Source organism: Tenrec ecaudatus, chromosome 14 (assembly GCF_050624435.1).
Source record: "Tenrec ecaudatus isolate mTenEca1 chromosome 14, mTenEca1.hap1, whole genome shotgun sequence".
NCBI lineage: Eukaryota > Metazoa > Chordata > Mammalia > Afrosoricida > Tenrecidae > Tenrec > Tenrec ecaudatus.
The window spans coordinates 31,839,782-31,867,270 of NC_134543.1; the positions used below are offsets into that span (position 1 = coordinate 31,839,782).

The 27,489-nt window shown below is 51.6% G+C and overlaps 1 protein-coding gene across 1 annotated transcript in view; it reads left to right on the forward strand.

Moving 5' to 3' along the window:
* The window catches only part of DPF3 (double PHD fingers 3), a 210,744-nt gene that overhangs the window by 90,942 nt on the left and 92,313 nt on the right, over positions 1-27,489 (forward strand). Inside the window, exons 7-11 of the mRNA XM_075531690.1 lie at positions 1,003-1,130; positions 1,315-1,529; positions 3,957-4,014; positions 13,202-13,297; positions 23,273-23,351. Of these exons, the coding sequence (XP_075387805.1) occupies positions 1,003-1,130; positions 1,315-1,529; positions 3,957-4,014; positions 13,202-13,297; positions 23,273-23,351 (576 nt within the window). The remainder of the gene's footprint in view (positions 1-1,002; positions 1,131-1,314; positions 1,530-3,956; positions 4,015-13,201; positions 13,298-23,272; positions 23,352-27,489) is intronic.

Genomic DNA, 27,489 nt, shown 5'->3' on the forward strand with positions numbered 1-27,489 from the left:
AAAAAAAACCCAACAAAACAAACCCAAACCAAAAAACAACCCCCCCCTCAAAAAAAACCCAACAACCCATAAAACCACAAAAGCAAATCAACAAACACTAGCCTCCTTTTGGTTGGGCGTTCATGGGGAACATTTTGAAGAAGGGGTTCAGCTTCTCTCTGGCCTCTTCCTGGTCAGTGCTGACTCTGCTCAGCTGGTAATGGTCACTCAGGCCCCCGGCGGCGTATTAAACTCCGGCTATCTTCTGCACGAGAGCAGACACTGCAGCTTTCACTCTGCCAACGTGGGCTTTGCTGGGCCTTTGCGCACACTCCTTCCCGTCCTTTGGTTTAGAGGCCTCCTCTGCTTGCCCACTGGGTTGCTTAGAAAAGCCACTCGGCGGTGGACATGGCTTTTCATGGAGCTCCAGCGGAGCAAAGAAATGACGTTGTGAGACCAGAATTGAGATACTTTATTGCGTCCGTTCAACTCCTAGGGACCCCCAGGGAACCACAGAGGAAACGCTGCCCACACCCCGTGCCGTCTTCCCCATCTGTGCAGCCACTGTGATGGTCCGGCTTATGGAAGGTCTTCCTCTTTCTCGCTGCCCTGCATCTTTTCCACCTGCTCTCGGGACTGATCTCTCCTGGGATAATGGAGGCCACCACGTCAATGACACATTATGTCAACCATTGCTAACCTCACTTCCTAGACACAGAAATGGGCTCTGGGTTCCTGACGTACCTCAGCCAGTGTCGCTGGGCCCAGACAGAGGCAGAGCAGATCTGAGATTGGGCTCTCTGACCCCAAGGTCTGCTCTGCCTCTGTTGTCTCCAAGGCTGCGGCCCTGGCTGCATTCTTTGGCCTTATGAACTGGGAACAGAAAGCCCCAACTCCAGTGTCCCTCTGCCGTCAGCCACCTTGACTCCTTCCTCGGGCCCTGGTCCTGCCTGCTTTTCGGAGGGTCTCTCCTTTCCCTCCTACCTCCACAGCCTGACCGGGCCTTTCTGTGCTTGTTTTCAGAAGTGGAGCTGCCCCTGAAGAAGGATGGGTTCACCTCAGAAAGCACTACTTTGGAAGCCTTGCTCCGTGGCGAGGGGGTGGAGAAGAAGGTGGAGGCCAAAGAGGAGGAAAACATCCAGGAAATCCAGGTATTGCTGGCCCGCCAGGGAGCACCCTGCAGCACGGCCACTGTGTTTCCAGAGTGCCAGCACGGGCTCTGGACCTGCCTCTCAACCTGCCTTATGGCCCTGCTCCCCTCTAACACATCCCCCGGAAGAGTTCATCTTTCCCTGAAGTCAGTTCCCATTCCTGATTTCCCTGTGTCTTCCAAAGGTGTGTCTTGAGCCAGCCGCCTGTGTGCAGAACCCGTTGGATCCTGAGAAGACTATGGTACACTCAGCAGACCCGTCCAAGGCTCGGGGAATGTCCAGTTCTCTGTCCAGGCTCGGAGCCTTGGCCAGTCCCCTCGTCTCCTCATACCTCATCCTTGGCTCCAGTGCCACAGACTTCAGCCATGTCACCTCCCCACCTGTTCATCCTTCCATCTAGCTTAGGAGTCACCTTCCAGGCAGGGAGGGCTGCTCCTGTCTCTGCTTGTGACACCTGTTGACCACACGAATGGAGTCCCCTCACTACCCATGTGCTTCTACTGGTCTGGTTTGTCCTCTCTCTCTCTCTCGTCACGATTGCCTAATGGGCACTGTATTAACACTAATCCGAGTTTTATACAACACTGCATGGACCTTTACTCTCCAACCCTTCTATCAGTCCGGAAACCACTCAGCCCTCTCACGGCCCTCTCTGCTTCTGGGCTCGAGAACCTGTTGCAATGGCCACCCGTAGCTTTCGGACTTTGAATTTTGGTTAAGTGGCTTATTAAGGAAGCAACAGGGCAGGGTATACCTTAGACACAGGAAGCCTGCAGACAAAGTCAACCTCCTTCAGTGCAGGACAGGTGTCAGCAAGCTTCACACTGCAGAGCTCTGTAGGATAGGGCCCTGAGGACGACTCTGTTGGACCCGCTGCCTGTCACCACTGAGCACCTTTCAGTCTGTCCGTTGACAGTGTCAGAGCCTGGGCTCATGTAACAGCACAGCTCTTTTGGGAAGTTCCTTGCCTGTCCAGTCTCCTCTCTTCCTGCTGCTGCTCTTCCTGCTTCTTCCCATCTCAAAAAAAATCTCTGTGGGGTTGGATGCTTAAGTATAAAAGCATCTTGTCACTTTTAAGGCATGGCTCCTCCCACCAGAGCCATGAGTTGACCAATCGCCTCTCAGAAGGCCGCAAACACTTCATTTGTATTGCTGGCTACAAATCACCTCAGTTACAGAGTGACAAACGGGGAAGGGGAGGGGGACAAAAACATGGAGGGTTTCACATGGGGGGAAAAAATTGCTTCACGGGAAGAAAAAAAACAAAAAAACCTCTCTCAATTCCTTCCCCCTCTGATTGAAATCTTGGTCCAAGTGGCTCAAACAGGAGGAAAAGTGGCTCAAACAGGAGGAAAAGTGGCTCAAACAGGAGGAAAAGGAGGAAGTGGTCGTGGAGTCTTTAGTGACCTACAAATTCATTTGAAACATTAAAGAAACTCAAACAACAAAAAGAAATCACCTCATTTACAGTCTGTTGGCCAATCCCTGCAAGATAACATACCATTCAGTAGGCAGCTGTGGCAGAAGGGGGGGAGCATCCTTGGTTTACAGCTGCTGGGGACGCCCATCAACCGGGCGAACGTACCAGACCTCCCGTGATAAATGAGGGCGACTGTAACTCTTCCCGACTGGGGGAATCTTTCCCAAAGAACCAAGGGAAAAGCCCAAGCAAAGGGATGAATTTTATCACAACTATTGACTAATACTCATATAATTAATTATTTAAGGAGTTAATATAATAAACCTCAGGAAACAGTATTTATTTTGGAAACTATAGTAAAACAGGTGAAGTTTTACAGGGCAGCATGTATCCGTTTTCCAATCAACAATTCATGCACATTTTGTTTTATGTCGTTGACGGCCATCCTACCAGGTAGTGTCACCTCTTCCACTTCCTCCCTGCACTTCCTGTTTCTATTTCTGCTGACTCTGGAATTTCGTCATTGAGTAAATGGCTGCCCTTTGGGTCTCAAATGGTTGGTTATTATCAGGTGTGGGTACTTCCCTGGAATTCCTGTTCCCTTTATAGATCAGTCTGTTGCTTAGCTGAAAATTAAGCCGTGGGGCTGAGCTCAGGTCCAGACTGAGAGGTGATGAAGGACCATATATAATCTTAGGGGTTCGGCCAGTCTTGGTCTGACCGTAGAGCCTGGTCGTGCTTAGGATTTTGAGTTTTGTTTCCTTTTTTCTCTGGTTCAGCTCAGGACCTTCTAAATGTGACCCCTTTTAGAGCACGAAGTGGTGGTAGGCAGGCACCATCTAGTTCTTCTGATCTTGGGGTAATGGTGTGGTCTGTTAGTCCAGTGGACTAATTTAAAAATTAATATTGGCTCGAATAATATGTGTACTTAATAAGACCCTGTTAATTTTAATACACTTCTTTCTCTCCCCCCCCAACCCCCACTTTTTTTCATAAGCACCACCCTGCCGGGAGTTCCGTGAAGTCAGAGAGTAGGCTGCCATGTTGCCCTTGGTGGTGCCTCACACAGAGTCAAGTATCAGTAAGGAGGTGGAATAAATTGAGAGGCTGGCTTCCTGTGCCATTCATCTCCAATGTCAAGCTTACTTGCCAAGTGTTGGCCATTTAGTCGCCATAACAGGGCTTATAAGGGTTCTTGCTTCTCCCTTCTTGAGCTACAGTCTTAGCGGAGATCTTCATTAAGTGACCCTGGAGGCATCTTGGACGTCCCTTCCCCTGTCTTACACCTAGTAAAAGATGTGCCAGGAATCCTGTGGACCCAGCCTATCAAATAAAACCAGAACACCCCTCCTCCTCCCCCTCTGTCCCGCTACTCCCCCGGCCAGGGCGCTCTGGTCTCTCCTCAGTGTTGGAGCCACCTTCGAGCCGGCGTCCCTGCTCATGCCTGGGAGGGAGCCTTGTGAAGTAAGGCCCTGTCATCCCGGAGGGTCAGAGGGATAGGTCCTCTTCCCCTCCTTGACTCAGTGCCTCTCGTGTTCCCGGGCTCAGTCTGCTCTCGACATACCAGCAGCTTTTCACTGCTTCCACGAACCCTTGTCCCAGGCCAGCAGTGTGGGCTCACTAGCCGCTTCGTTGCGAAAGATGAGCCTTTCTGCTCCCATCAAGACTGAGACTCGGAGGCCTCCGGGGCCCTTCTGCCCTGTCCTCGAGGGCACCAACTGGATGGCGGTGTTGGGTTTTGGAAGGGCCTCTGGCGGTGCTCCTGTCTTCGCGCCTTGCTCCGGCTGTTGACTCTGCTCGGCTCATCCTGTGCCCGGGTGCTTGGCTCCCTTGCCTTCTTCAAGCTTTTCCTCCTCTGTGAGGCCCCCCTGACCCCTTCATTGGCTGTCACACCAGCTTCCTTACCACCTTCCAGTGCTCCTGAGTCCGCAACTTTGTCTTTGTTTGTCCCCCATCACTCTGCTCGCCATCTACCAGGCTTTATAATGTAATTGTCATACTACTTTTGTTTTCTTCCCTGAGCATGCAAGCTCTTCACGGGTAAGAGTCTGTGTCTTTTGAACCCTGGTATGTCTGACACACATAGTCCATCAGTTGCCATCAAGTTGATTGTCTCTCATGGCGACCCATTGTCCCAGAGGAGAACTGTACGCCACGGGCTTCTTCCAAGGCACCTCTGGGCGGACTCCACCCTCCAGCCTTCCTGTTAGCGGGAAGTGTGTGAACTGTGTGCCCCACCCAGGGATAGTACAGCAGGTGCACAATCGAGAATTGGCGAATGCATGCATGCGTGAATGTGCCCATTCTTATAAGTAGCCCCACGCGTAGCCCTTCCTTCCTCATCTGTCCACTCCCCGGCTCAAAGTCTGTGCAACCTTCGGTTTCCTCATAAATGTATTAAAAATGCGTGCCCTTGGCACTCACTGGTCTTAACCTTGTTTCCCGCTGATTCCACCCTCCCTGACGCCCTCGGCTCTTTACCCAACTGCACTGACCCACAGCTGTCTTCCCTCGTGCTCTTCTCGGCTTGGCCTTTTCTTGTGCGTGTGAGCGCACGTTTGTCCCATCCCTCGGTGCAGCCCCGGCACCGCCTTTCTTGCTCTCCTCCCGGGTAGAGGGAGACCCTCTCACCCCTGCCACTCCGGCACGTTCCACCTTGTAAGTGTTCCCCCTCTGGGTTTGGACATCAGGCCACTGACGTCAAGACCTGTGGCCTCTGTTTTACCTACTCAGCTATCTGTCAATTGTGCTCAATTAGTAGCGTTTTAATGTATCAGCAAATGGTTCTGAAGCAGTGAACAACAGTTTGGCTGCTCAAGTGATGGGCAGCTCTTCCCTCTCCGTGCTGGTGGGGGGTTGAGTTCTCAAGAAGCATCGGGCCAATTGAGGCAGCTCTCTTCATCGGTGAGCATTTTCCCCAAGGTAACCCTACAGTCCACTGTGCTTAGAACGCGTGGCCACCCTCTCCCCTAGGAAAGGGCCCAAGGAGTGTCTGTGTTCTATTGGCTCTACTTCGCAAAATAAAGTGTACATGGAGTAAACGGACTGTATTTGTTTATTCCTGCCTTCCTTCAACCAGCATTAAAGTTTTTGGGGGTGGGGATGGGGTACAAAAGTATACACAGCCAAAAGGAGCCCTGGTGGCATAGTGGTGTTATGCATTGGGCTGCTGACTGCAAGGGCAGCCGTTCGAAACCACCAGCCAGCTCCATGGGAGAAAGACAAAGCGTTCTTCTCCTCTGTGTGGTTACAATCTTGGGAATTCTCAGGGGCAGGGTGAGTCCTAGGGCTACCAAAGAGTCGATGGTTTGGTTTTATACACAGCCAGGGAGAGACCAGTGTAATCGTGTGTGTACAATGCAGTGACATTGGTTCTAGTCTTCAGGCTGTACTACCATTCTTCAAGGTTCCTGCCCCCCCCCCAGTTATCTTAAAACTTAAAATGATCTTAAACATCACGGCCCTAAGCTTCCTTGCTAACACTCAGAGTCCGTTTGGTGTGTCAGTTCGATCTCAGATAGTTAATTCTTTCTAAGGACACAACACTCCAAGCAGCTGTACTTTAAAAATTAAGGTAAGCTGGGTTGTTTTGTTCAGCGAGCCCTATGGGGGCACAGTGCTAACGTGCAAACACTCTTTGGGAGAACAGACCTGGTAACCTGCTCCTGTAAAGATTACAGCCAGGAAACCATGGGGTAGTCAGATGGGGCCACTGCCAGTGAGTTGAAAATTGACTGTACCTAATTACAAGAACAACATTTTTATTTTTGTTTCAAGAAATTTTTAGGGGATAGTTTTTGTTACCAACAGTTTTATTGGCATAAAAATCACATATCAGCCAAAGTGCGATGTAGCAACGATGAAAAATAAAACTTTCTTCTATTTCCTAAATGCTTCCTCTCCCTCTGCCCCACTAGCATGGTCCCAATTCTACCTTGTAAGTCTGGCTAGACCAGAGGATGTACACTGGTACAGATAGGAACTGGAAACACAGGGAATCCAGGGCGGATAATCCCTTCAGGACCAGTGGCATGAGTGGCGAGGGTAGAGAGAGAGGGTTGGAAAGAAGGAACTGATTACAACGATCTACTTGTGACCTCCTCCCTGGGAGACGGACAATGGAAAAGTGGTTGAAGGGAGATGTCGGACAGGGCAAGATATGACAAAAAATAATTTATAAATTATCAAGGGCTCATGAGGGAAGGGGGAGCAGGGAGGGAGGGGAAAATAGGACCTGGTGCTAAGTAGGGGCATAAGTGGAGAGCAAATGTTTTGAGAATGATGAGGGAAATGAATGTACAAATGTGCTTTACACAATGGATATATGTATAGATTGTGGCAAGAGTTGTATGAACCCCTAATAAAATGATTTAAAAAATAAGTCACATATCATAAAATTCCAGTCACACCAAGAAGAGTTGTACAGTCATCACCACAATTGGTTGTAGAACATTTTCTTCCTTCGTGTCCTCCGCCTTACTGGTTTCCCATTCCACCTCCCCTCCCCTCCCCTCCCCCGCCCTCCCCTCTCCTCCCTTCCCCTCCCCTGCCATACCCCTCAGCAACCAGTAATCCAGTTACTGCAGATATATATATAATTTATCCGGAATTTCCTATATAGAACAGCATTAGGAAACAGACGAAAATTAACAGAACAACAAAGTAAAACAGATGGACACCTCAATTGCAGAGAAAGCAGATAATATTAAAAACTAGAACCAATTGAAATGGATGATAAGGAAGATCGAATGATAGGGTACAAAACTTCAACCTGACTCCATTGGCCACAGTCCGTTTTCCAAAGCATTCGGCATGTTAGTAAGCCTATTCATAGCCTTCGCCCATGGTCAAAGGGCTTAATGGGGGCTTAATTCACTTGTATCCCCCCCTTTTTTTCAAAACCGAAACAGCTCTAAGGTAGGCTTAAAGGGAGCCCATATGATATAAGACATTACATTGACTTAACTATGTCTGCCATAATCACTTTACCATGCTCTTTGTCTGAGAAGAGGGCTATTCACATTCCTCAGCTGTGCTGAGAGGATTCACCAGAGACTTAGAATCCATTGGGGGACCCTGCAAATGGGTCTTGGGCTTCCACTGTCATCCAGAGCCTTCTGCAAACCAGAGATTTACAATTTAAACTCTGATGGCATTTTCTCCCTTAGATTTGGATTATATTACTTACAATCCTTGGATCACTCAGACTGGTGTACTTCCATGTTTACATAGTCGATGCCTCACTCAGATGGCCGCTTGTTTGAAAACAAGCCTTCAAGACCCCAGGTGCTATTCTGTCTGACAGCCAGGCTCCATCTGATTTCCTCACCACACTTTGCTGTAGCACCCATACAGTGAGGTGATCTCTTCATAAGGTCACCCGTCAAGGAAGGACATGTCAGAAGGACTGATCGTTCATAGAGTGCCTAGAATAGGCCAAAGTCCATTCACGCATCTCTGGTTTTATATTTCTTTGGTTCGTCTTGGAGCGATCCTTGTCATTTGATGCTGGAGAACATTATCAGTCACACACGCACCTCCCCCATCATGTCGTTGCTGATTCATAGCAGTCCTATAGGGCAGGGTAGAACTGCCCCTGAATGTCTCGGCCTGGAAATGGTCATAGGAGTAGAAAGCCTTACTCTTCCCCTGTGTAGCTGGCCTGCGGTTCCTAATTGCTGACCTTGAAGTAAGTAGCCCGATATGTACCTTCTATTCATTGATAGTATCATTAATGTAGCCCATGGTGGAGGTAGTTTTGACTTAATGTTTAACATTTAAAAATTATCTCAGGACATTCGATTTGGGGGCTCAGTGACTCCAGAAAGTCAAGATTTCACTGAGAATATGAAGATCTGTCCTATATATTTTCCTCTTTTGGTAAGAATTATTTTGTAGAACCGTACTCAGTCTTCTGAAATGCCCTGCTCTGAGTACATACTGATGAGGAAACAGACTAAGACCCGGCCCCTCCCCTTGTAGACTTATATGAGGGTGTACCCCCCCAAACCCCCAAATACCAGAATTGCTCAGCTTTCGTAGTACAAATTTCCCTCTCCGGCTAGGCGAGCATTGAACAATTCATTTTGCACCTAGTGGCATTGCCTGGGAAGGTTCTCTCTGGTCACAGTGAGTTGTTTTTGGTTTTTTTTTTGGTAAAAGTAGTTTCTCAAAAAAAAAAAAAAGTAGTTTCTCTAGAACCTCATTTTTTTGTGATGGCCAATCTAAGAAAACAGCGTGCGGCTGTGAAATTCTGTTTCCTGCTTGGGAAAGATGCCGCAGAAACTGTTGCGATGTTGAACACAGCTTACAAAGACAACACTATGGGAAAAACTCAAGTGTACGAGTGGTTTTCTCGTTTCAAGAAGGTGACATGTCGATTGATGACAAACCTTGTTCTGAATGTGTGTCAACTTCCCAAACAGGAAAATGCCAATTTGTAGTGCATTTGAAGTTTGTTCCACCAGGTCAGACTGTTAATCAAGTTTTTATTTAGAGGTTATGAAAAGATTGCCTAACAATGTGCACTCTAAAAGGCCTGATTTGTGGCTTATCCGGGACTGGCCTTTCCACCACGAGAATGCACCAGCCCACACGGCCATCTCAGTGTTCCAGACTTGGGCAAAACACAGCGTGCCTCTCTGGCCCCACACACTTGACCCACCTGACCTTGCTTCCTGCAAGTTCTTTTTTGTTTCTGAGGATGCAGAGGGACATGAAAGGACAGCGATTTGACCACTTAGATGAGGTGGAGAAGAAAAACAAAACAGGGAGGTGCTGCTGACAGCCATACAAACATGCGTTTGGGAAATGTTTCCAAGAATGGGATTGCAGATCCGACAAATGTGCTAAATGTCATGGAGAATACTTTGAAGGTGATAAGGTGGTTTTGTGAAAGTATTTAAACACAACGCTGCTGGTGGGTGGGGATTCTGGCTTTTGGGGGGTACCCCCTCGTATTCCTGTGTGGCATCTAGACAGAGAACAAGTAAACAGACAAAACAATCGCTAATCACGTTTAACCCTTGAAAAAAACCAACAAGATTTCTTTTGTATAAGACAAAGGACAGATTTTTGGTATAGTCCTAAGGATGATAAAGTGGCAGAGGGAGGCTTAGGGGAGAAGCTAATAAAGGGGAACCCCGGAGGGAAACTTTCCAGACAGAGGACAGTGTGTTTGTTGGGTTGGGAGGACCAGAGCCTGGCACCCCGGGGAGAAGAGCCTCGGATGGAGTTGGAGAGGTGGCCAGGGACCAGACTAGGCAAGACTCCCAGGTGATGGCACCTACATACTTGTGGTTCCGCAAGAACTGAATTGGCCGCCACTGGAGGATGTCAATGAGGGCAGAGGACATGTTTTAGAAAGACCCTTCTGACAGTTACATGGAGGGGCAAAGAGTGGAAGGAAGGACATAACTTATGAAATTTTTATCATCTTCCATGCCAGAGACAACGGTGTTTGAAAAAAGGAATTCCAGTACCCTTAGCACAGTCACGAACCTTGTTAACATCACCAAAGAATCTGTTGGGGAAGGTTGTTTGCAAGGAGCTAACGTCCTCCTGGGGTCCTTGCTTAGCTTGAGCACACACCTTTCCCTTCACATTGGAGAGACTCTTCCTTCCTGGGCCCCCAGCTTTGTTCATTGGGAACTCCTGGCTCCCCACTGGCTCGGGTCCAGAAGCTACTGCATTGTGGGAAATACAGGCCCATGGGGAGGAGCCACTGTCATGACTGAGACCAGAAGCCCAGACTCGAGGGTGGTTCTAAGACACAGGGAAGCAGCTGAACCGAGGGCGGCGTAGAGTTTCTGGGGAGATCTCAGCTGACTACTGGCCTCGGACACCACGTGTCCTTTCTGGACTCACTGAGCTGCCTTCCCTGGTCTTTCAGCTTCCAACTGGAACCCACATTCAGGGTCAATCGAGAGTAGGGTCAGAGTTGATTCGAGAGATGCCCGAGGCAATGATGGTACAGATCAAGGTCCTTGAAACTTAGAAGATGACATGGCTTTGAGACCCCGATGGTTGGCAAGCTGACGATACCAAGAGCAGCAACATTCATAAGCACCACCTCATAGTTAACTCAGTGAAGCCCCCCGCCCCAAGTCGCCATCCAGCTGACTTGAGGTGAACCCGTGTGTCTCAGTGCAGGACTGTGCTCCCTAGGGCTTGCAGTGGCTGATTTACTTGGAATTTGACCCACAGCCGTTCTTTGGCACTGCCCCTGAGTGGACTTGAACGTTTAGTTCGCAGCCAAGCATGTGTGTACTGTCTGTACCACACAGGCACTTCGCATCCTTCCATCCTGTCTTTCACTGAATGTCTCCCAGTGTGTGGCCTGTCATTGCCTTGCTTGGCTTTCTCTACCCGTCCATCCCACCTGCAGTTCAGAAAGCCAGTAAGTTCAGTTTTGACCAGAGAGGCCTGCAGGCTGGCTCGGTCAGTTTCCTACCTCTGTGCTGGAGGCTGTATCCAGCCAGACAGGGCTGATTTTCTTTCAAAAGTCTGCCTGACGGGTTGGTCTGCTCCCGTCCCAAGTAAACGTAGTAGAGAAGCCAGAGAAGGCGTTGTTGGTCCTGCTGAGTCTGATAAAAGGAATTTGGAACTTAGCGTTTTCCTGACCCCTGTGATTGGGTGGGACAGAACACCTGGCAAGAAGGCTGTAGAAATCACTGAGTAGCAGCCCCTCTGGGGCTTTGTGCTTTGAGGTCAGGCCAAAGGTGCTGGACCAGCGATGAGGAAACCAGATGTGCAGTGCTGGCTGCCTAAGCTGCTTGCCAGGTTGTGTGATTTTCACACCATCGTCTCCGGGTGGGTGGATACAATCCTGGTGACTGGTGCCTGCCTCCTTTCCTGGACCCACGATGCCATCTCTCCCTGCACCCCTGAGTTCTGGTCACACTGGCCTCTCTCTGCTCCCTGGACAGCCATGCTCCTCTCCCTGCCTGGGTGTTTGCTCGTGGTGGTCTTTCCCTCCCTCCCTCCCTCCTCCATCATCCCATTCACAAGGCTGTGCTGCCTCCTCTTTCAGAGTTCAACCTGCTTGGGTCGTTTCCTCAGCTCTGCCTTACCTGGTGGTTCTTCCCACTGCCACCGAGTTGGTTCCGACACTTGGGGACCCTATGGGACAGGCTAGAACCCCCTTGGGGTTCTGAGACGAACTCTTGATGGGTAGCAGCCTCATTCATAGCCCCTTCGGCCACGGGACTCCCTGGAGACTGTTTGTGCTTATGGGGGTAGAAAGCAGCCCAGACATGTGCCTTCTAGCACGACATTTCTGTAACCCCTCAAACTCCTCCGTCGTGGTGTCTTTTGCTTTTCTCCTTTAAATGTCACCTCTTTTGTCACTGCCGGGGATCCATACAGGAAAACAGCCACCACTGAGCCCTTCCCAGATGTGCATCGCACGCCATTGTGACAATCGTTCTTGGCGTTGTGGAACCACCTCATCTTCTCTGAGCGATTTCTGCCCCCGTTAGGATAGACTCGCTGCTTGCTAAGCTGTCTACGTCATCTTTTTGAGGTGCTCTTGTCAGAGCCCATGTAAACAGCTCTAAAGGAGGATAGCACTCAGAAAGCACACCCAATTCACAGTCATGCCCTCTTCCTGTCTCTGCTGCAGTTAGTCTAGCACACGACTTTGGTGAAGTCACCTTTTCACAGGTGTGCGGCTTAGTTACAGCAACGACAATCATGACCGTCTACCGACCCTTCATCGGTGCAATTTCCCCGTCACCATGAGCTTGCTTTCTGCCGCGCCCTTCCATCCCCGTCACTTCTGAACTCCTGCATCTGCGAACCCACACCGAGCCCACTACCGCTGAGGCATCTGCATCTCGTGTGGACCCCGCGGGGCCGAGTAGAACAGCTGCCTTCTCTTTCTCCCTGGGAGTGTCTGGTGGGTTTGAGCTGCCCACCTTGCGGTTAGCGGCCCAACCTGGAAAAGACACAGTGCCACACCTGCCTGTTCATGTCTTTTCACATCAGTGAGGTCAGTCCATGTTTATCTTTGTGTAATTGACTCGCCGCACTCAATACGCCGTCTTCCGCTCCGTCCGTCCGTCTGGTAGCAGGCATCAGGACTTCATTTCTCCTGCTGGCTGAGTAGTTGTCCGTTCTGTGTGTGGAGGACTGCATTTATCCAACTGTCTCTGGATGGGCATTTAGGTTGGTTCTGCCATTTGGCTATTGTGGGCGGGGCTGCAGTGAACTCAAGTGTTCAGGTTTGTCCTTGAGTCCCTGCTGTTGAGTCTTTGGGGTTTGTGCCTGGGTGTAGAATTGCTGGGTCCTATGGTAGTTCTATTTCAGCCCTTTGAAGAACCGTCATATGGTTTGCCACAAGGGCTCTGCCACGTTACTTTCTCAACGGCAAGGAAGAAGTCTTCCCATTTCCCCACATGCCTCTCATCTGGCTTTTCTTTTAAACACATCTTCGCCATCCTAGTTTGAGCAGTGGGATACCTCATTGTGGCTGGTGCTTGCCCCTCTCTGCCAGCACAGCACCCTCTTCACTTAGTGAAGGAACAACAACAACAAGAACAACAACAACAACCCAAAGGGGGCAAACCGACCTCTCTCACTTGATTCGCCCGTGATCATCTCCTTTGCCCTTCATTTTACAATCCTCCTTTGTGTTTTCTTGCCATTTCAGAGGGTTTTGGAAAATGATGAGAATGCAGAAGAAGGAAATGAAGAAGAGGATTTAGAAGAGGATGTCCCCAAGCGAAAGAACAGGACCAGAGGACGGGTAAGTTGGGAAACTGGCAGGGAGGAAACCGACGAGGGTGGTGGAGCCCAGGCAGACGATGGATCCTTATGTTCCAAGTGCCCCACACTAGCTTGAGATCGTATCCATGACATTCTCTGAAGAGCACTCAGAGAGGAGCACCCCGGAAAGCATGTGGGGAGAAGGGTATAGTGCTGTCGAGGGGCAGGGGCAGAGGGCCTCCCTGAACCCACAGTGCAGGTCAGGAAAAAGTGAAGAAGGTGGCAGGGTTTGGGTGGAGACGGAGAAGGTGGGGTTTGTTCTAAGCATTAAACCAGTTGCTATGGAGTTGATTTTGACTCATGGTGACCCCGTGTGTGTCAGAGTACTGCTGTGCTTCATAGAATCGTCAGCGGTTCATTTGTAAATCACGGGGCCTTCCTTCTGAAGTGGGTCTGGGTGGTCTCGAACCTCCAACCATTTGGAAAGCAGGGAAGCATGCTCCCTATTTGCACCACCCAGGGGCTCTTTGTACCCATTGTCGTCGTCGTCAGGTGCCATCAAGTATGGCTTCAACTCATCTCGACCTCATGTACGACAGAAGGAAACACCACCTGGCCCTCAGCTCGCCTCAGCACGGTTCTTGACACGTGAGCCCATTGTTGCAGCCACCGTGCTAATCCATCTGGTCGAGGGCCGCCCTCTTTCTCACCTCCCCCCTTCTTTATCAAGCATGATGTCCTTCTCCAGGGACGGGTCTCTTGAGAACATGTCCAAAGTACATGAGACAAAGTCTTGCCATCCTTGCCTCTAAGGAGCATCATGACCCTACTTGTAAGACAGAGTTGTTTGCTCTTTTGGTAGTCGTAATAATTTTGGTTTTCTTCCGCGCTCCCTAATTCTAATGCATCCGTCCTTCTTCAGTCTTCCTTCCATGTCCAGCTGTCACATGTATGTGGGGCCATTCGAAATGCCATGGCTTGGGTCATGTTCACCTTAGCCCTCAAAGTAACAGCCTTGTCTTTCAACACTTTAAAGAGGTCCCGTGCAGTAGATTTACCCCTGGCAACGCGTGGCTTGATTTCTTCACTGCTCTTCCCACTGTCATTGATTGTGGACCCAAGAAAGATGAAATGCTTGACAGCGTCAATCTTTTCTCCATTACTGGGTCATAAAAGAGGCGAATAGTTTCCTGCTTGGTTGTCCTGGGGGCTGCCCCACAGGGAGTGACAGAATTCCTGAGCTGAGCTGGGCAGAGTAGGCACAGGCTGGCATAGCATGGGGCGGAACCACCGAGTTTCCAAGCATTTTTAGAGTCATGCATGGTCCTGGAAGAGGCAGCAAGGGGAAGGTTACGAACTCGGGAGACCACTGAGGGGAAATAATTGATGGAGAAGAAATGAAGACCAGAGATGGTCTCTGGAGGAAGGGAACCAGTCTGGGGTGCTTTGGGGCACTGGTCCCCCAGAGCCCCTGTGTTCATTTTCTGTGGCCACCTGTAGGGGTCTGCATGGACATTTGACCACATCCTGATGGAGAGAGACAAGAGGGAAGCTGCTGCAGTCCTCGTAGTAACTAGTCCCCTGTTGCCTGAGGGGTGGGTCTTTCAGCCTCTAGCCAAGACCCTTACTCCCCCGTGGCTCCCAGGTGAATCTTCCAGCCAGTGATAATTTTGGTAAGCCTTTCTACTCCTGTGGTCCTCAGCCTCAGTGGAATAGTCGCTGAAGGCCGGCTTCTGTAACAAATGACCATAAACTGAATGGCTTACAACAACACATGTATTCTCTCTTGGTTCTGGAAGTAGTTGTTTTTGTCAGGTTCTGACGAACTGGTTCTGGCTCATAGCAACCCTGTGTATAACAGAATGAACTATTACCTGGTTCTTCATCATCCTCATCTTCGTAGGCTATTTGGGACCATTGTCAATTCATCTCCTTGAGGGCCTTCCTCTCTTCCACGGAACCCCCCCTGTGCCAAGCACGATGTCCACTCCAGGGCCTGTTTCTCTGGACAACGTGCCCAAACCAAGTGAGACAATGTCTCGTCCTCCTTGCTTCTAAGGATTCCTTCCAGTCACTTCGTATGCACATGAGAGCCAGACAATGAAGAATAGGACCACAGGGGAATGGGTGCCTTTGCATGATGGTGTCGGTGACAAGTATCGAACGCACCATGGACTGCCAGCAGAGTGAATAAAGCTCTCGTGTGGAAGAAGGATCGCAGCCTGTTCCTTCAAAGTGAGGATGGCTAGACTGAATCTCCTGGTCTTTGGCCATGCCGTCAGGAGGGTCAAGTCCCCGGAAAAGGCTTGGCGAGGTTGAGGGAAAAAGAGAAAACCCTCAATGCTATGGGTAGACACAATGGCTACAACAGTGGTGCAAACACAATCATGAGTGTGAGGGGGGCACCTAATAATAACATCACCCGAAGAATGAACCCATCTGTCTGTGGCAAGTCCAGCCAGAGAGCTCTTTAGAAGTGGAGGTCCAGTGGCCAGGGCTCCCCGAGTCAAGGCATCAGCTGCGCTGCTTCCTGCTGGACAATTGGAGGGAGAATGTGTCCCACGTCCCACTCCTACTTCTGGGAAGGACCGGCAGGGTTTGGAGTGCCTCAGTTTGTAGGCGGCTCGATTGGAGTGCTCTCACGCCAGTCTGCCTCTCTCTTCCTGGGGTGCTCTCCCCATGTCTCTGTTTCTGTGTCTCTTATAAGGACATCAGACACTCGAGTAGAGTCCACGCCGAGGACCTCATGGGAACTCAGCTATGTCTGCAAAGCTTCCTATTTCCATATTTCCTTTATATCTTGAAAACTGATAGTTAGCTTACAGATTTATTTAGATTCATGATTGTGCGTGTGCAAACATCACGGGTGTGTGTCTGCGTGTGTGTGGTGGTAAGTGAGGATCTTGCCCAGATGGATGGGGTCAGAAGGCCGATATTGTCCAGTTGTTCTGCTTTAACTGTCTTAGCATTGACCAGTGGGTTTGGCTGTGGGAGCCCTGACTCTCCCCTCGTACAGATCCCCATCAACTCCTCACCCAGTTGGTGTTCGCAGACATTGATGAACTTGCCTAGACCCATTTCTTCCTTAGGGGTTACAAAACAGTGAATTTCCCATTCTGTCGTTAAAGGAGACCATGGAGCTTGGAGTTCAGGGACTGCACGCCTCCCGTTGTGCTTCTGTTGTTTCTCTCAACCCAAAGCCAGCTTCCTAGAGCAGATCCTAGGAAATGGTCCACTTTACATCTTCTCCCCCCAACCTCCATCAAGGTGATTGGGCTCACCGCCAGTGCATGCTAATGAGGGAGCTCTTTGTAAGAGCACCAGCCATCCTTATGGGAGCGAGCGCTGACTCTACACCAGGCAACGCTACACCAGGCAATGCCATAGGGCTTCCTACAACAATAGCCCCCGCAGAGAGCACGGAGACCTTGTCCTGGGTGCTTTACCCTGCCAGCTCTGCTTGTCCACTCTCCATCACGACGGCCCCGGCTCCCTGTGGCCCGGGAGCACTGGGAATGGAACTGGGCCAACTTGAGGTGTAAAATGCACACCAGCATTTAAAGGCTTAGCATGAAGAGATAAACAAAAGAGTGTGAAATATCTCATTAAAAAGGTTTCCATGTCCATTACACACTGAAATGCTATTTTCAGATCAGGTGGGTTAAATAAAATGCTTTATGAAAATTAATGCCCACTTAAAAAAATCTTTATTTTAAAAAAACGTGATGAGAAACTTAAAATGGCCCACGTGACCCACAGTATATGTCTGTAGGTCAAGGTGACTCATTTTGCTCCCCTCCCTTGGCCCCAAGGAGGTGAAGGAAATTGCTCAAGGACTGCTCCCCGGAGGCGAAGGCCGCCTTCCCGAGGGAGGACGAAGCGAGCTTTGAACGTAGGTCTGTGCTCTTTGGGCTGCCCACCTTACTGCCTGTCCCAGTGCCTCGCATGGAGCCAATGACCAGCGTGTTCACAAAAGGATGGAAGGATGGAAAGTGAACTAAAATCCCCATTTCAGCTTTCCAGGAGTTGAGAAAAGGCTTGACCACGAGCAGAAGGATGGGTGAGCCTGAGCCGAGGCCAGCTCCAGCCTTCCCGATGTTGCCAGGGCAGCGGCAGGGCTTTATGGTTTGCAGCGGTCTTGTGGAGCGTGGGAGGGCCTGGAAGGGGGCGGTGAGTCTGCCTGTGCTGGAGGGAGCGTGAAACGGTTACGTCCACTCACAGCTAAGCTGCCTTGGGTTGTTAGCGGCTGGAGACTCGACAGGGCTGCAACTCCGCCCTGTCCTGTGCCATCCGGACGAGCCGTTGCAGTCCTGACCCTCGTGATCTGTAGGATTTCCACGGACTTACTTTCCCAGGTAGATCAGCAACTCTCTTCTTAGTCTGGGTTAGCACAGAAGCGCTCTCTGATCCACACAAGCCGCCACTGACAGACAGGTGGTGGCTGCACATGAGGGGCGTTGGCCAGGGGTCAAACCCAAGACTGTCCCCTGGAAGGAGAGGGATCTACCACTGACCCCACCCCGACTGGCCCCACAAGCTGTTTCTTGCTCGCTCATTTAAGTGGGCTGTGCAAGCTGCTGCTGCCAGTCCCTGGAGGGCAATTTCTCCTCGTTCTGTTGTAAGGATTGAGATGCAGTGGGAGGTCATCCCCCGCAAAGTGAAAGTCCCAGGACTACAGCATCAGCCTCACCTAGGAGCTTGGTAGACACTCAGGAGGCTAGGCCCCGCTCTAGACGGACTGGCAGGGCAGGACGCCCTCGGGGATTGGGGTGCGCCGTGAAGTTGGATGATCCCCGCCCCAGGGTTGAAGGAGCCCCGGCGGCCCTGTGTTATCTGCTAGGAACAGAACTGTTGGCAACTCCCACCCGTAGCCGCTCTGTGGGAGAACCATGTGGCCGTCTGCTTCCATAACCATTCATAGCCTTGGGGACCCTTTGTCCTCATAAGCTTGTGATGAGCGGGAATCAAGGACAGTGGAGCTGGTTTGGGGAAGGTCGATGGTTAAGAGAACAGCCCCTGCCTCTGAACTTCACATTGTGTAACCTCTGTGACTGTGACCCATCGGCACAAGTACTCGTTGCTTCAGTTTCCTCATCGCTAAGTGGGACTAATAATCCACAGGCAGTACTGAGTGCTGCTTATTACTATTGTTTTTAGGAGGCTGCTGTAAAGAGACTGACTCTTGGAGGCTTAACAGTGGGTATCCCGTGAAGGGGTAAGGAGAATTTAAACCCAACACTGAATGATTGTGTCAACAGTCATTTTAATTCGATATGAAGGCTCATTAAAATGATGTCTGCGTCATCCACGGGAGTCTTTTTCCCCCCACGTGAGTCTTATCAATGGCTCAATCAATCATCAAGCAATCAGTATGATATATTCCAGTGCTCTTCCAACTTTAATGTGCACATAAATCAGCTGGGAATCTTGTTAAGGTGCAAATTTGGATGCCACTGGCATGGAGCCGGGAGTCCTGGCTGCCCATGGTTAAATTCTGGGCTACTCACTGAGAAGTGGCTGGTTCAGACCCACCAGCTGCACGGTGGGAGGAAAGCTGTGACTGTTTTCATTAAGGTGACAGCCTTGGAAACCCACGGGGGAGTTCTGTTCGGGCCTGGAGGGTAGCTGTGTGTCCTCGGCACCAATCCCGAGGCAGCAGGGTAGGTCTGGCGAGTGGGGACTGAGATCCTGCCTCGGGAGCAAGCTCCAGGGCGGAGCCCATGCTGCTGCTCTAAAGACCACACTCAAATCACAAGCACAGAGAGGAGTGAGGCTCAGCCGGTTTCATGTCTGGAACTCTCTATCGAGAGCTGCCAGTGTTTGTTTTCATGGACGATAACCACTGGTATTTGTCATATTAGAAATTAGAGCAAAATCTTAAAACCTCGAGTGTACACAAGCCTAGAAAGTGATAACGTCATTGGAATGAAACTGAGGTCGCACGAGCTTACTGTGACAAGGGGAAGATTGCTAAGGAGGCTCCAGCATGGCTCAGGTGTGGACGGGCAGAGGAGAGACTGGTCCATGGCAGAGATCAATCAAAACAAAGGCCTGGGTGTAGATGTGACTGTGGGTGAAGCAAACAGGATTGGTCCTAGGTTTCCATTGGAGGTTTGTGTGAGTTTTAGGTGGTGATAAGTGAATGTGTGAATGAATGAACGACCACTGGGTCCCTGTCCTTCATCCCATTTGTCTCATTGGTCTGAGAGTCATGCAGGAGGGATTGTCACACAGTGTCGAGTTAGACTGCCAGTTAGTGAGATCTTTGAACAGTTCGAGGATCAGTTGATGAGTTCACGGATCAGAGAGTGGAATAAAAAAGCTTCACATGGCCTTTGACCGAAGAAACAACAGGAATTGGATCTAGAGAATAAAGGAGAAGAACCAATGATGATTGACTCTCTGACTGCTTGATTGATTGATTCACTTATTCAGCAGATGTTTATTAAGTGCTGCTTTGTGGTCTGGCCCTGTGCCAGGGGCTGAATACATTGGTGGCCCAAACAGACACAATCTCTCATGGAGGCTCCCCGATGGTGTGGATTTACATGCTTGGCTGCTGCACGCAAGGTGTTTCCGAACAAAGTCTTGGTACTGTGCTTACAGAAAGTCAGCCAACCAAACTGTGATGAAATTCTCTCTCTCTCTCTCTCTCTCTCTCTTTCTCTCTCTCTCTCTCTCTCTCTCTCTCTCTCTCTCTCTCTCTCTCTCTCACACACACACACACACACACACACACACACACAGTGAATAGGGTCAACTGGACACAGTAGTGATTGGTTTCTGGGTTTCTGCCCTGTGTCGGGAAGACATAAAATAAACAGGTCATCTACTCTAGCCCTGCGCCTCATAATGTTTGACCACGGTCCCACCAGGTTGGAAAAGATTCAGGAATCTTGATTGGAGAACAGGCCATAACTAGGGATGTAACGGCATGTAGCAAACACGTACACGTATAACCTATAATACACACGCCTCAGCAAATCACCATAACTGCCTGCGTTGCTGGCTTATGCACGTACCTTCTGTACTTTCATCATTTTAATGCGAACTCTGCCTACTTAGAAATAAAAAGTTTCCCGCCTAACAGGCTAAGCTTTACGTAGGCACCAGCATCCAGACGCAAATAGCGTGCATCCCCGGAGTGTTGTCGTGTTCTCTCTATTTAATATTCTTCGAAAAATAACACTGGCCAGTGAGGGCTCCCAGCGCATCCGGACCCGTGCCGGTGGCTGCAGCGGCAGCAGGCGAAGGAGAGGCGTCGAGTTCAAAATGCACCGAAAGGTTCTCCAGGGGTGCAGAGACGGGAAGATCCGTGGCTGCAACGTCCAGCCACAGAGCATCTCGTAGACGTTAAGCGGGGCTGGCCGTCCCACGTGCACCGTCGTGCCAGGCCATTTCAGGATGAACATACACAGAGCAGGCTGGGGGAGGGGGCACATTTTCAGCAGCTGAGCGCAGGGAGCCGCTCTCGGGAAGGTGACAGTTGAATAAGCTGAATAGGATTCTGAGTTTCCAAGCCTGAGGCACCCCAGGAGACTCAAATAATCCCGTGGCCAGTCCCCTCAACTGTTCTATAGCCATAGCCTCTGTGTGGCAGCTGAGGAAACTGAGGCTCAGCATTGCGGCATCCCACAGAGCCCTGACTCCTGGTCCCCGCGGTATTTTTAGTCTCTCAGACAGAGCCCCTTCCCAGGCTGCCGTTGCCTCTGTCCTTCTGACTGACTTGCTTTCCCCTGCTCCGAGGCGGTGGTGACAGGGCTGCGGCTGCACTGACAAGACAACATGTCACGTCCCTGGCTGCTCCGCCGCGGGGGAAGGGGGCGGGCGGCGGAGGGTGACCACCTAGGCACCACCACGTGGGCAGGCCCGTCGGCGCCTCCCAGCCCCCTGGTCAGGTCACGTATGAGTAATGAGGGCGAAAGGATGAGGGCACTGCCTGTCTGGGTGTGCAGGGGTGGGTGGTGAGAGGCAGGGAGAGACAGTGGGAGGGAGGGAGGACGGGAGGTGGGATTGTGTCATTTGGGTTGGAGAGAAGCCGAGGTGGTAGCTTTGGCAGGCGGTGTTGACTGGGGTGTGGGTGTTTTGTGAGCCTGTGTGAGCAGTGTAGGCCTCGCGTGCTGGTCTTCTCACTTGGGATTTCCCAGTGTGACTGCGTCTGTGTGAACGAGCTCTATTTGAGTGTGCGTGTGTGTAAGAGTGTTTTGTGTGTCAGTACTCCAGACTAGGGTCGAGGCCTTTCCACTGTGAAGTCTCTAGTAAGTGTGCGTGTGCGTGAATGAACATGCTTGTGAGAGTATGTAATGAGTGCAGATGTAAGCACTGGGACACGCCCCCCCCGCCCCCATGTCCCCTCCACTCCAGGCTGCCGTGGTGTTTTATTTCTGGCCTGCTTCCCCAATGTCCCCAAAGACCCCAGCAGGCCCTTTTCTCTTGGTTGGGACTTACTGCTGCTCATTACCCAAGAATGGCCTGAAGGAGGCTGGGGCGCTACCCATGTGACCAGCGTGGGACTTAGGAAGGTTTAAAAATAAGTCTTGCCGAGTTCTAGGAGCCGCCAGATCCCTCCCTGGCTGGTCTCATCCCCCGGCTCCCCTCCCAGGTTCTGCTCTCTGCATGTGCCTGTAGGGTGGTGGCACCAGGGGTCCAGGCTCCCGGGAAAGAAGTGTCAAGGTCTCTGTCCCTGTCTGGAGCCCAGCACAGACCACCGCTGCAGCCTGCCCCCGAGAGTAGACGAGGGTGAGGCTGGGCCCTCTTCTTGAGGGGAACTTGTGTCTTAGTCCTGAATGCCAGGCTTGGCGGGCCCCCTGGGACACTGGTGTGAGATGCGGGCACGGGAGCCCAGGACTGTGGCTGCAGTGACCTCTCTTGTCCCGTCAGGACCTGCCCCAAACAAGCCCCTTAGTTGATGAACTGCGGAGAGTAGAGCGGACTCTGTCACTCTCTGTCCATGAAGTTGGTGCCTCGGGAGTTGGAGGAGGAGATGACAGCGTTTCTTGTGTTGTTGTTTGTTCAGATACCTGATGGCAACACGGCCCAGTCCTTAGCCATCCCCACAATTGTTCCTGATCTCGAGCCCATTGTGGTTGTCGTCCTCTCACTGACTCTGCTCAGCAAACATGATGGCCTCTTTGAGGGACCAGTGCGCTCCTTAAGACACGCCCCAAGTATGTGACCTAGAGTCTTGCCATTCTCCCTCCTCAGGAGCATCTTCTTGGAGTCAGTGATACAGTCAATACTCTTAGCCGGTAGCATAACTTCAGAGCATCATTTCTCCTCCAAGCTTCTGTATGCACTGTCCAGCTTTCGATGTGTGTGAGGCCATTGGAAAGACCCTGGCTTGGGTCAGGCACACCTGGCTCCTCAGAGTGGCCTCTGCTCTTTGGCCCTGTTAAACGGTCTTCTCTGCAGCAGGCTTGTCTAATGCACAGATGAATAAGGGAGCCGGAAGCAGAATGGATGCCTTTGAATCATGGTGCTGATGTAGAATAGGGAATACGCCATGGGTGGGCTGTCGACAGAAACCTGTTTTAGAAAGCTCTCTGGAAGCTAGGATGTGATGGGATTTCCTCTCGTGTAGTTTGGACGCGTTATCATGAGGGACTGGTCTCTGGAGTAGGACGCCCTCCTGGGTCTAGTAGAGTCAGTGACAAGACAAGGGGATCCTGGCGGCAACCAGTGGGTGCAGCAATGGGTGCAAACCCAGCAGTGATCTGTGAGGATGACGCAGGGCCATTTGGTTGTTCTACGCCGGGTGGGTATGAGCCAGGAGAGCCTCTCTGGTACCTGACGGAACACCGCTTGTGCAGTTGTTAGAGGGCTACTGAGCTAACCCAGCTGAGAAGCTAAGTGATGGGGAGCAAGTTGGGAATCTCTCCAGGCCTCAGTTTCCTTATCTGTAAAATAGGGTTAAGTTTGGTATTCCTGTTGTCACGGACATCCATGGAGGTGATCAGGGCTCCCTGTGACAAGTGTTCAGTAACAAGCACCCCGATGTCCCCCATTGTCTCCCTAGGCTCGTGGCTCTGCGGGTAGTAGGAGGAGGCATGACGCCGCCTCTCAGGAAGATCACGACAAACCTTACGTCTGTGACAGTAAGTACTGACCTGTCCCACCTTCCTTCCTCTGCCGGCCCCCATCCTGCTCTGCACGGCCTCAGCTGTCTAGGCAGCTCACTTCTGGCCAGGTCCCCCCTATACCCACCCTTGCCTGTCAGACTCTCCCCTGCCATCACCACCCCTCTGGCTGCTGTTCCTGGCCCCAGGTGTATCTGCAGGAGGGAGGGAGGGAACAAGCCAGGAGGAGTAGCTAGCCTCTCTGGCCTTTGAGGCCTGGCGCCCGCCTGTCTCCAGCAGTGCCCTTTCCTTCTCCCTCTCTCACTCCCAGCACATCCCCTATGACTGCCTGGCTCCTGGTTTAGGATGAGCAAGTGGAGCGGGATGGAGGAGGGGCTTCAGGAGAGGTTGGGGGAACCTCCAGAAGGTATCAGCTTTAGGAAAGATGGCCGCCAGCCTCTCGAGAGCCTCTCTCCCTCGCCTGCCAGAGCACCAGGTGGTGGGTCCCTAGTCCTTGCCTAGTTGTCTTCCCACTGTGGCTTCAGAGTGCACCGATGGGGTGGGGGTGGGAAGAGACCTTGTCATCCCAGTGACCCCCACACCTTGTGCAGTCGGGGAAGACGGGGTTGGGGGGGCACAGGGAAGTGCTGGGGAAGTTGGGGGCAGTGTGTTTTACCTCCCCCAGTGCTGGCCTCTCTCAACTTCAAAAACTTGTACTGTGCCTGGTGGGGTGACTCTTCCCGGAGGACATTTTGCTTGAAGAGCTCAAACTGCCTGACCCCATTTGGCTGCTTAACCCCCCCCACCCCCCCCACCTCCGTGCAGATGGCATTGCCGAGACTGCTGGCAGGTAACACCTCCACCCCAGAGGGGTTCCATTCTATAATGATCAGGGAGCAGGGCACCGAGGCTGATGGCTCCAAGCAATGCCAAGAGTGACCTCTTCTTGCTGGGTCTTGGGGTGCATTTGGTCCTGGTGTGCAAACGCCCACGCACACTAGTCCTTTGGAGAACCTGCTTCTGGAGCTGGGGGCTGGGGAGCGTCCTCAGACAGAGAAGGCAGCCGACCCAGCTCCAGATGGGAAAGCCAACAGCTGCCCTGGGGCTGGGGCATTGCCACTCCTTGCCTCGCTCACCTCGTTGGTGTTCATGATGTGCCCCTACATCAGCAGTTCTCAACCTGTGGGTCAAAAGACCCTTTCACAGGGGTCGCCCCATTCATCACAGTAGCAAAATGACAGTGATGCAGTAACGAAAATCATTTTATTGTTGGGGGTCACCACCACATTAGGATGTGAATGAGAAAGGGTCACGCATTAGGAAGGTTGAGAACCACTGCCCCAGAGTGGAAGCCCGCCATAGGAGCGGGATCCTCCTTGCTCGCTCGCTCTCCCTGCACTTTCCACTGGATTCCCAGCCAGCAATCATCCCATCTGTTCCCATGCACCAGTGTGCCTTTTTCTCATGCTCTGGCCTGCCTCCCTTCCTCTCCCACCCTTTGTCTCCTGCTCCTCATGTCTTCTCTACTCTGAGCCCCCCTGGGTGGTATGCCTCTGGGCCGGTTAGTTCCCCTACCTTCTGGGCAGAGTGCTGAAATCACACCCTCCCCCAAGCTCTTGTGGCTTTGTTTAGGGGCTCTTCATGCCATTTGGCCCCCAGCTCGCTTCCTCCTGGTGTTTACCCTGCTCTGCGGGGCAGGACTCCCCGTAGACCTGATTTGGGCTTTCTGGAAGTCTCCTCTGCTGCCTTCCTGGCCCTGCCTGCACACAGTGCTGTCTCCCCTTCCTCCCTGCGCGAGGAGAGGTCCATCGCAGGCTGCCCTTCTCTGGCTGGCTCTCGGAGGAAATTGTGTGGCAGCTCCGTGATTAATAGACTTTATTTTTATCTGGTGGCCTTCAGACATGTGATCCTTTGGGATAGAAATGACCTTTAGAGAGGTCATAAGGCCCCCTCATCCCCTCCCCATCCTCCCCAGCCCCCCACTGGGCCAGGAATGCTTTTAATAATCTCTAATGCATCCTAAGTAGAGAGGTGTCTGGTCGCCTCCTTGAATGTCCCCAGGGATGGTGTTCCCATCAGCTGCCCTTTCTTTCATGATCCTCCTGTGCTTTGAATGATTGTTTGCCCTTCCTATGAGCAAGCCGCCCATTTTCTCTCCTCCAGGCCCTCCTGGCCTTTGCTTTGCCGGCCTCAGACAAATGGGCACAGCCGAATTTTGTGTGTTCACGGGTCCTCTTGGCTTTCCCTGAAATTCTCGGTTGCCCTCAGGCTACCGGCCATCCTCCCTGTGACTCCCAGCTCTGAGTTTTCTTCCTGCTCCTCCTGGAAGCACAGCGCTCCCATCGGAAGGAGGGCGCATCAAGGCCAGGGGCTCTTTGCTGGTTGATTTCACATACCAGCACTTGGTGTACCCCTGCCCACAGGGACTGGAATTACTTGGCCCCACCCCACGGCACTGGGCAGCCTCTCCGCCACCAGCCATGCAGGCTGATGCCCATTCTACGCAAGCGTTTGACTGTTCCTGCTTCCATCATCCACTCTGCGTTTGGCCCTATCGAGTCCCCATGCAGAGCTGCCATAACGCATGACTCCACTATGACAGGATTGAATGAAGACCAATTTCAAGACATGGGCCCATTCTCCATGTTCGACAATCCCCGCATGTCTGTACCCTCTGTGGTTAGATTGACTTAATTCCCACCCTGTCGTTCAAGTTACTCATGAAGATCTTAGGCCCCCTTGGAACTCACTCAGTGCCTCTTCCTGGTTTATACGGAGCGAGCGGGAATAGCCCTCTTTCAGATGGGATTGGATTTCACCCCTGCTGGTGTTTCTTTCTGAGTGGAGTTGTCCTCATGCCCCTTTCAGGGTGGGTGGTTGACATATCATTATCTTGGTCGCTAGACTTCAGTGATGGATAGTTTGTCTGTTGTCTTTCACTCAGCCATTGAATTGATTCCCTCCTAGAGGAATCGTACATCATGGGAAGGCAATTTACATTTTGCTCAATCCCAGGTAGGTATGGATGAACACTTTCCTTTTCAAGCAAGTAACCCAGATGTCTCTTAATTAGCCTGAGAGTTGACTGAACTTCAGAATTAAAGTTCTCCCTTGAACCTTCGGCGCCTTTGCCGCAGGAAAAGTGTCCACTAGGCACAAACAAAAGCTACGGAAGACGACTTGGTGGGAAAGGCCATCAACATGTATCAAAAGTGTGGGCCTTGGACCACCTGCCTAGAAATTAGCCAGCTGTTTCTTGAGGAACGCAGATTCCTGGACCTCACCCCGGGCCTCCTGCATGATTAGAAGCCCTGGCGGCTGGCCCGACTGGCATATATTTTCTCTGCGCTTCTCTGGGGATTCTTAGGAACTTTGACTCTGAGTATTCTCCTTGAGAACGCCCAGCCTACTCCATTCCCACTGGGAGGCTTGTGGCCTCGGGCTGCTCAGCCCGTCTGATTCCCCGCCCTGTGCATCTGGAAGGCCCGGGGTCTCTAGGAGTTCCCCAGGCAGAGTGCCACTGACTTGCACCATTCTTTTAGCTGGTCTCTGTAATCTCCCCCGTTCTTTCAACATGCAGCCAGACAGCTTCAAGTCCGAGCGGTCCGTTGGCTCCATTTTATAGACGGGAAAGGGGTCCTTCCTGGGCTGGAACAACATGCCGAGAGGCTGCCTCTTCCCTTCCACACTGCTCCCTGGTTTGAGTTTTCTGTTAGCATCACTGAGGCAGGTTTTTGAATAAATGAGAGATGTGCTCCCCCCAGTTGAATGAGAGGTCTCCCCAACACACACACACACACACACACACACAATTTCCTTTTTCCAAGAGCCTCATGGAGAAGACAGCGGTAACAAGTTGCTTTTCAGGGACGACATTTTGTCCTTGCGTGCCTGCTTTTTGGGAAGGGGTCCAGCCAGCATCTGAGGGCGATGTTGGTGCAGTGGCAGGACCCTCGCCTTCCTTGCAGGAGACCCAGGCCCCATTCCCAGAGGATGGGACTGCTATGGTGCTGAGCGTGTTTCAGCAAAGCTTCCAGACTTAGACGGGCTATCACTTAGAATGATTGACTGTATTACGTCAGACCATGAAAACCTCAGGAGGCACAGTGAGCTGGTCCCTCTGGTCCCACTGTGCCTGGACGGAGTCACCGTGGCTTAGAGACAGCTGGATGGCAGC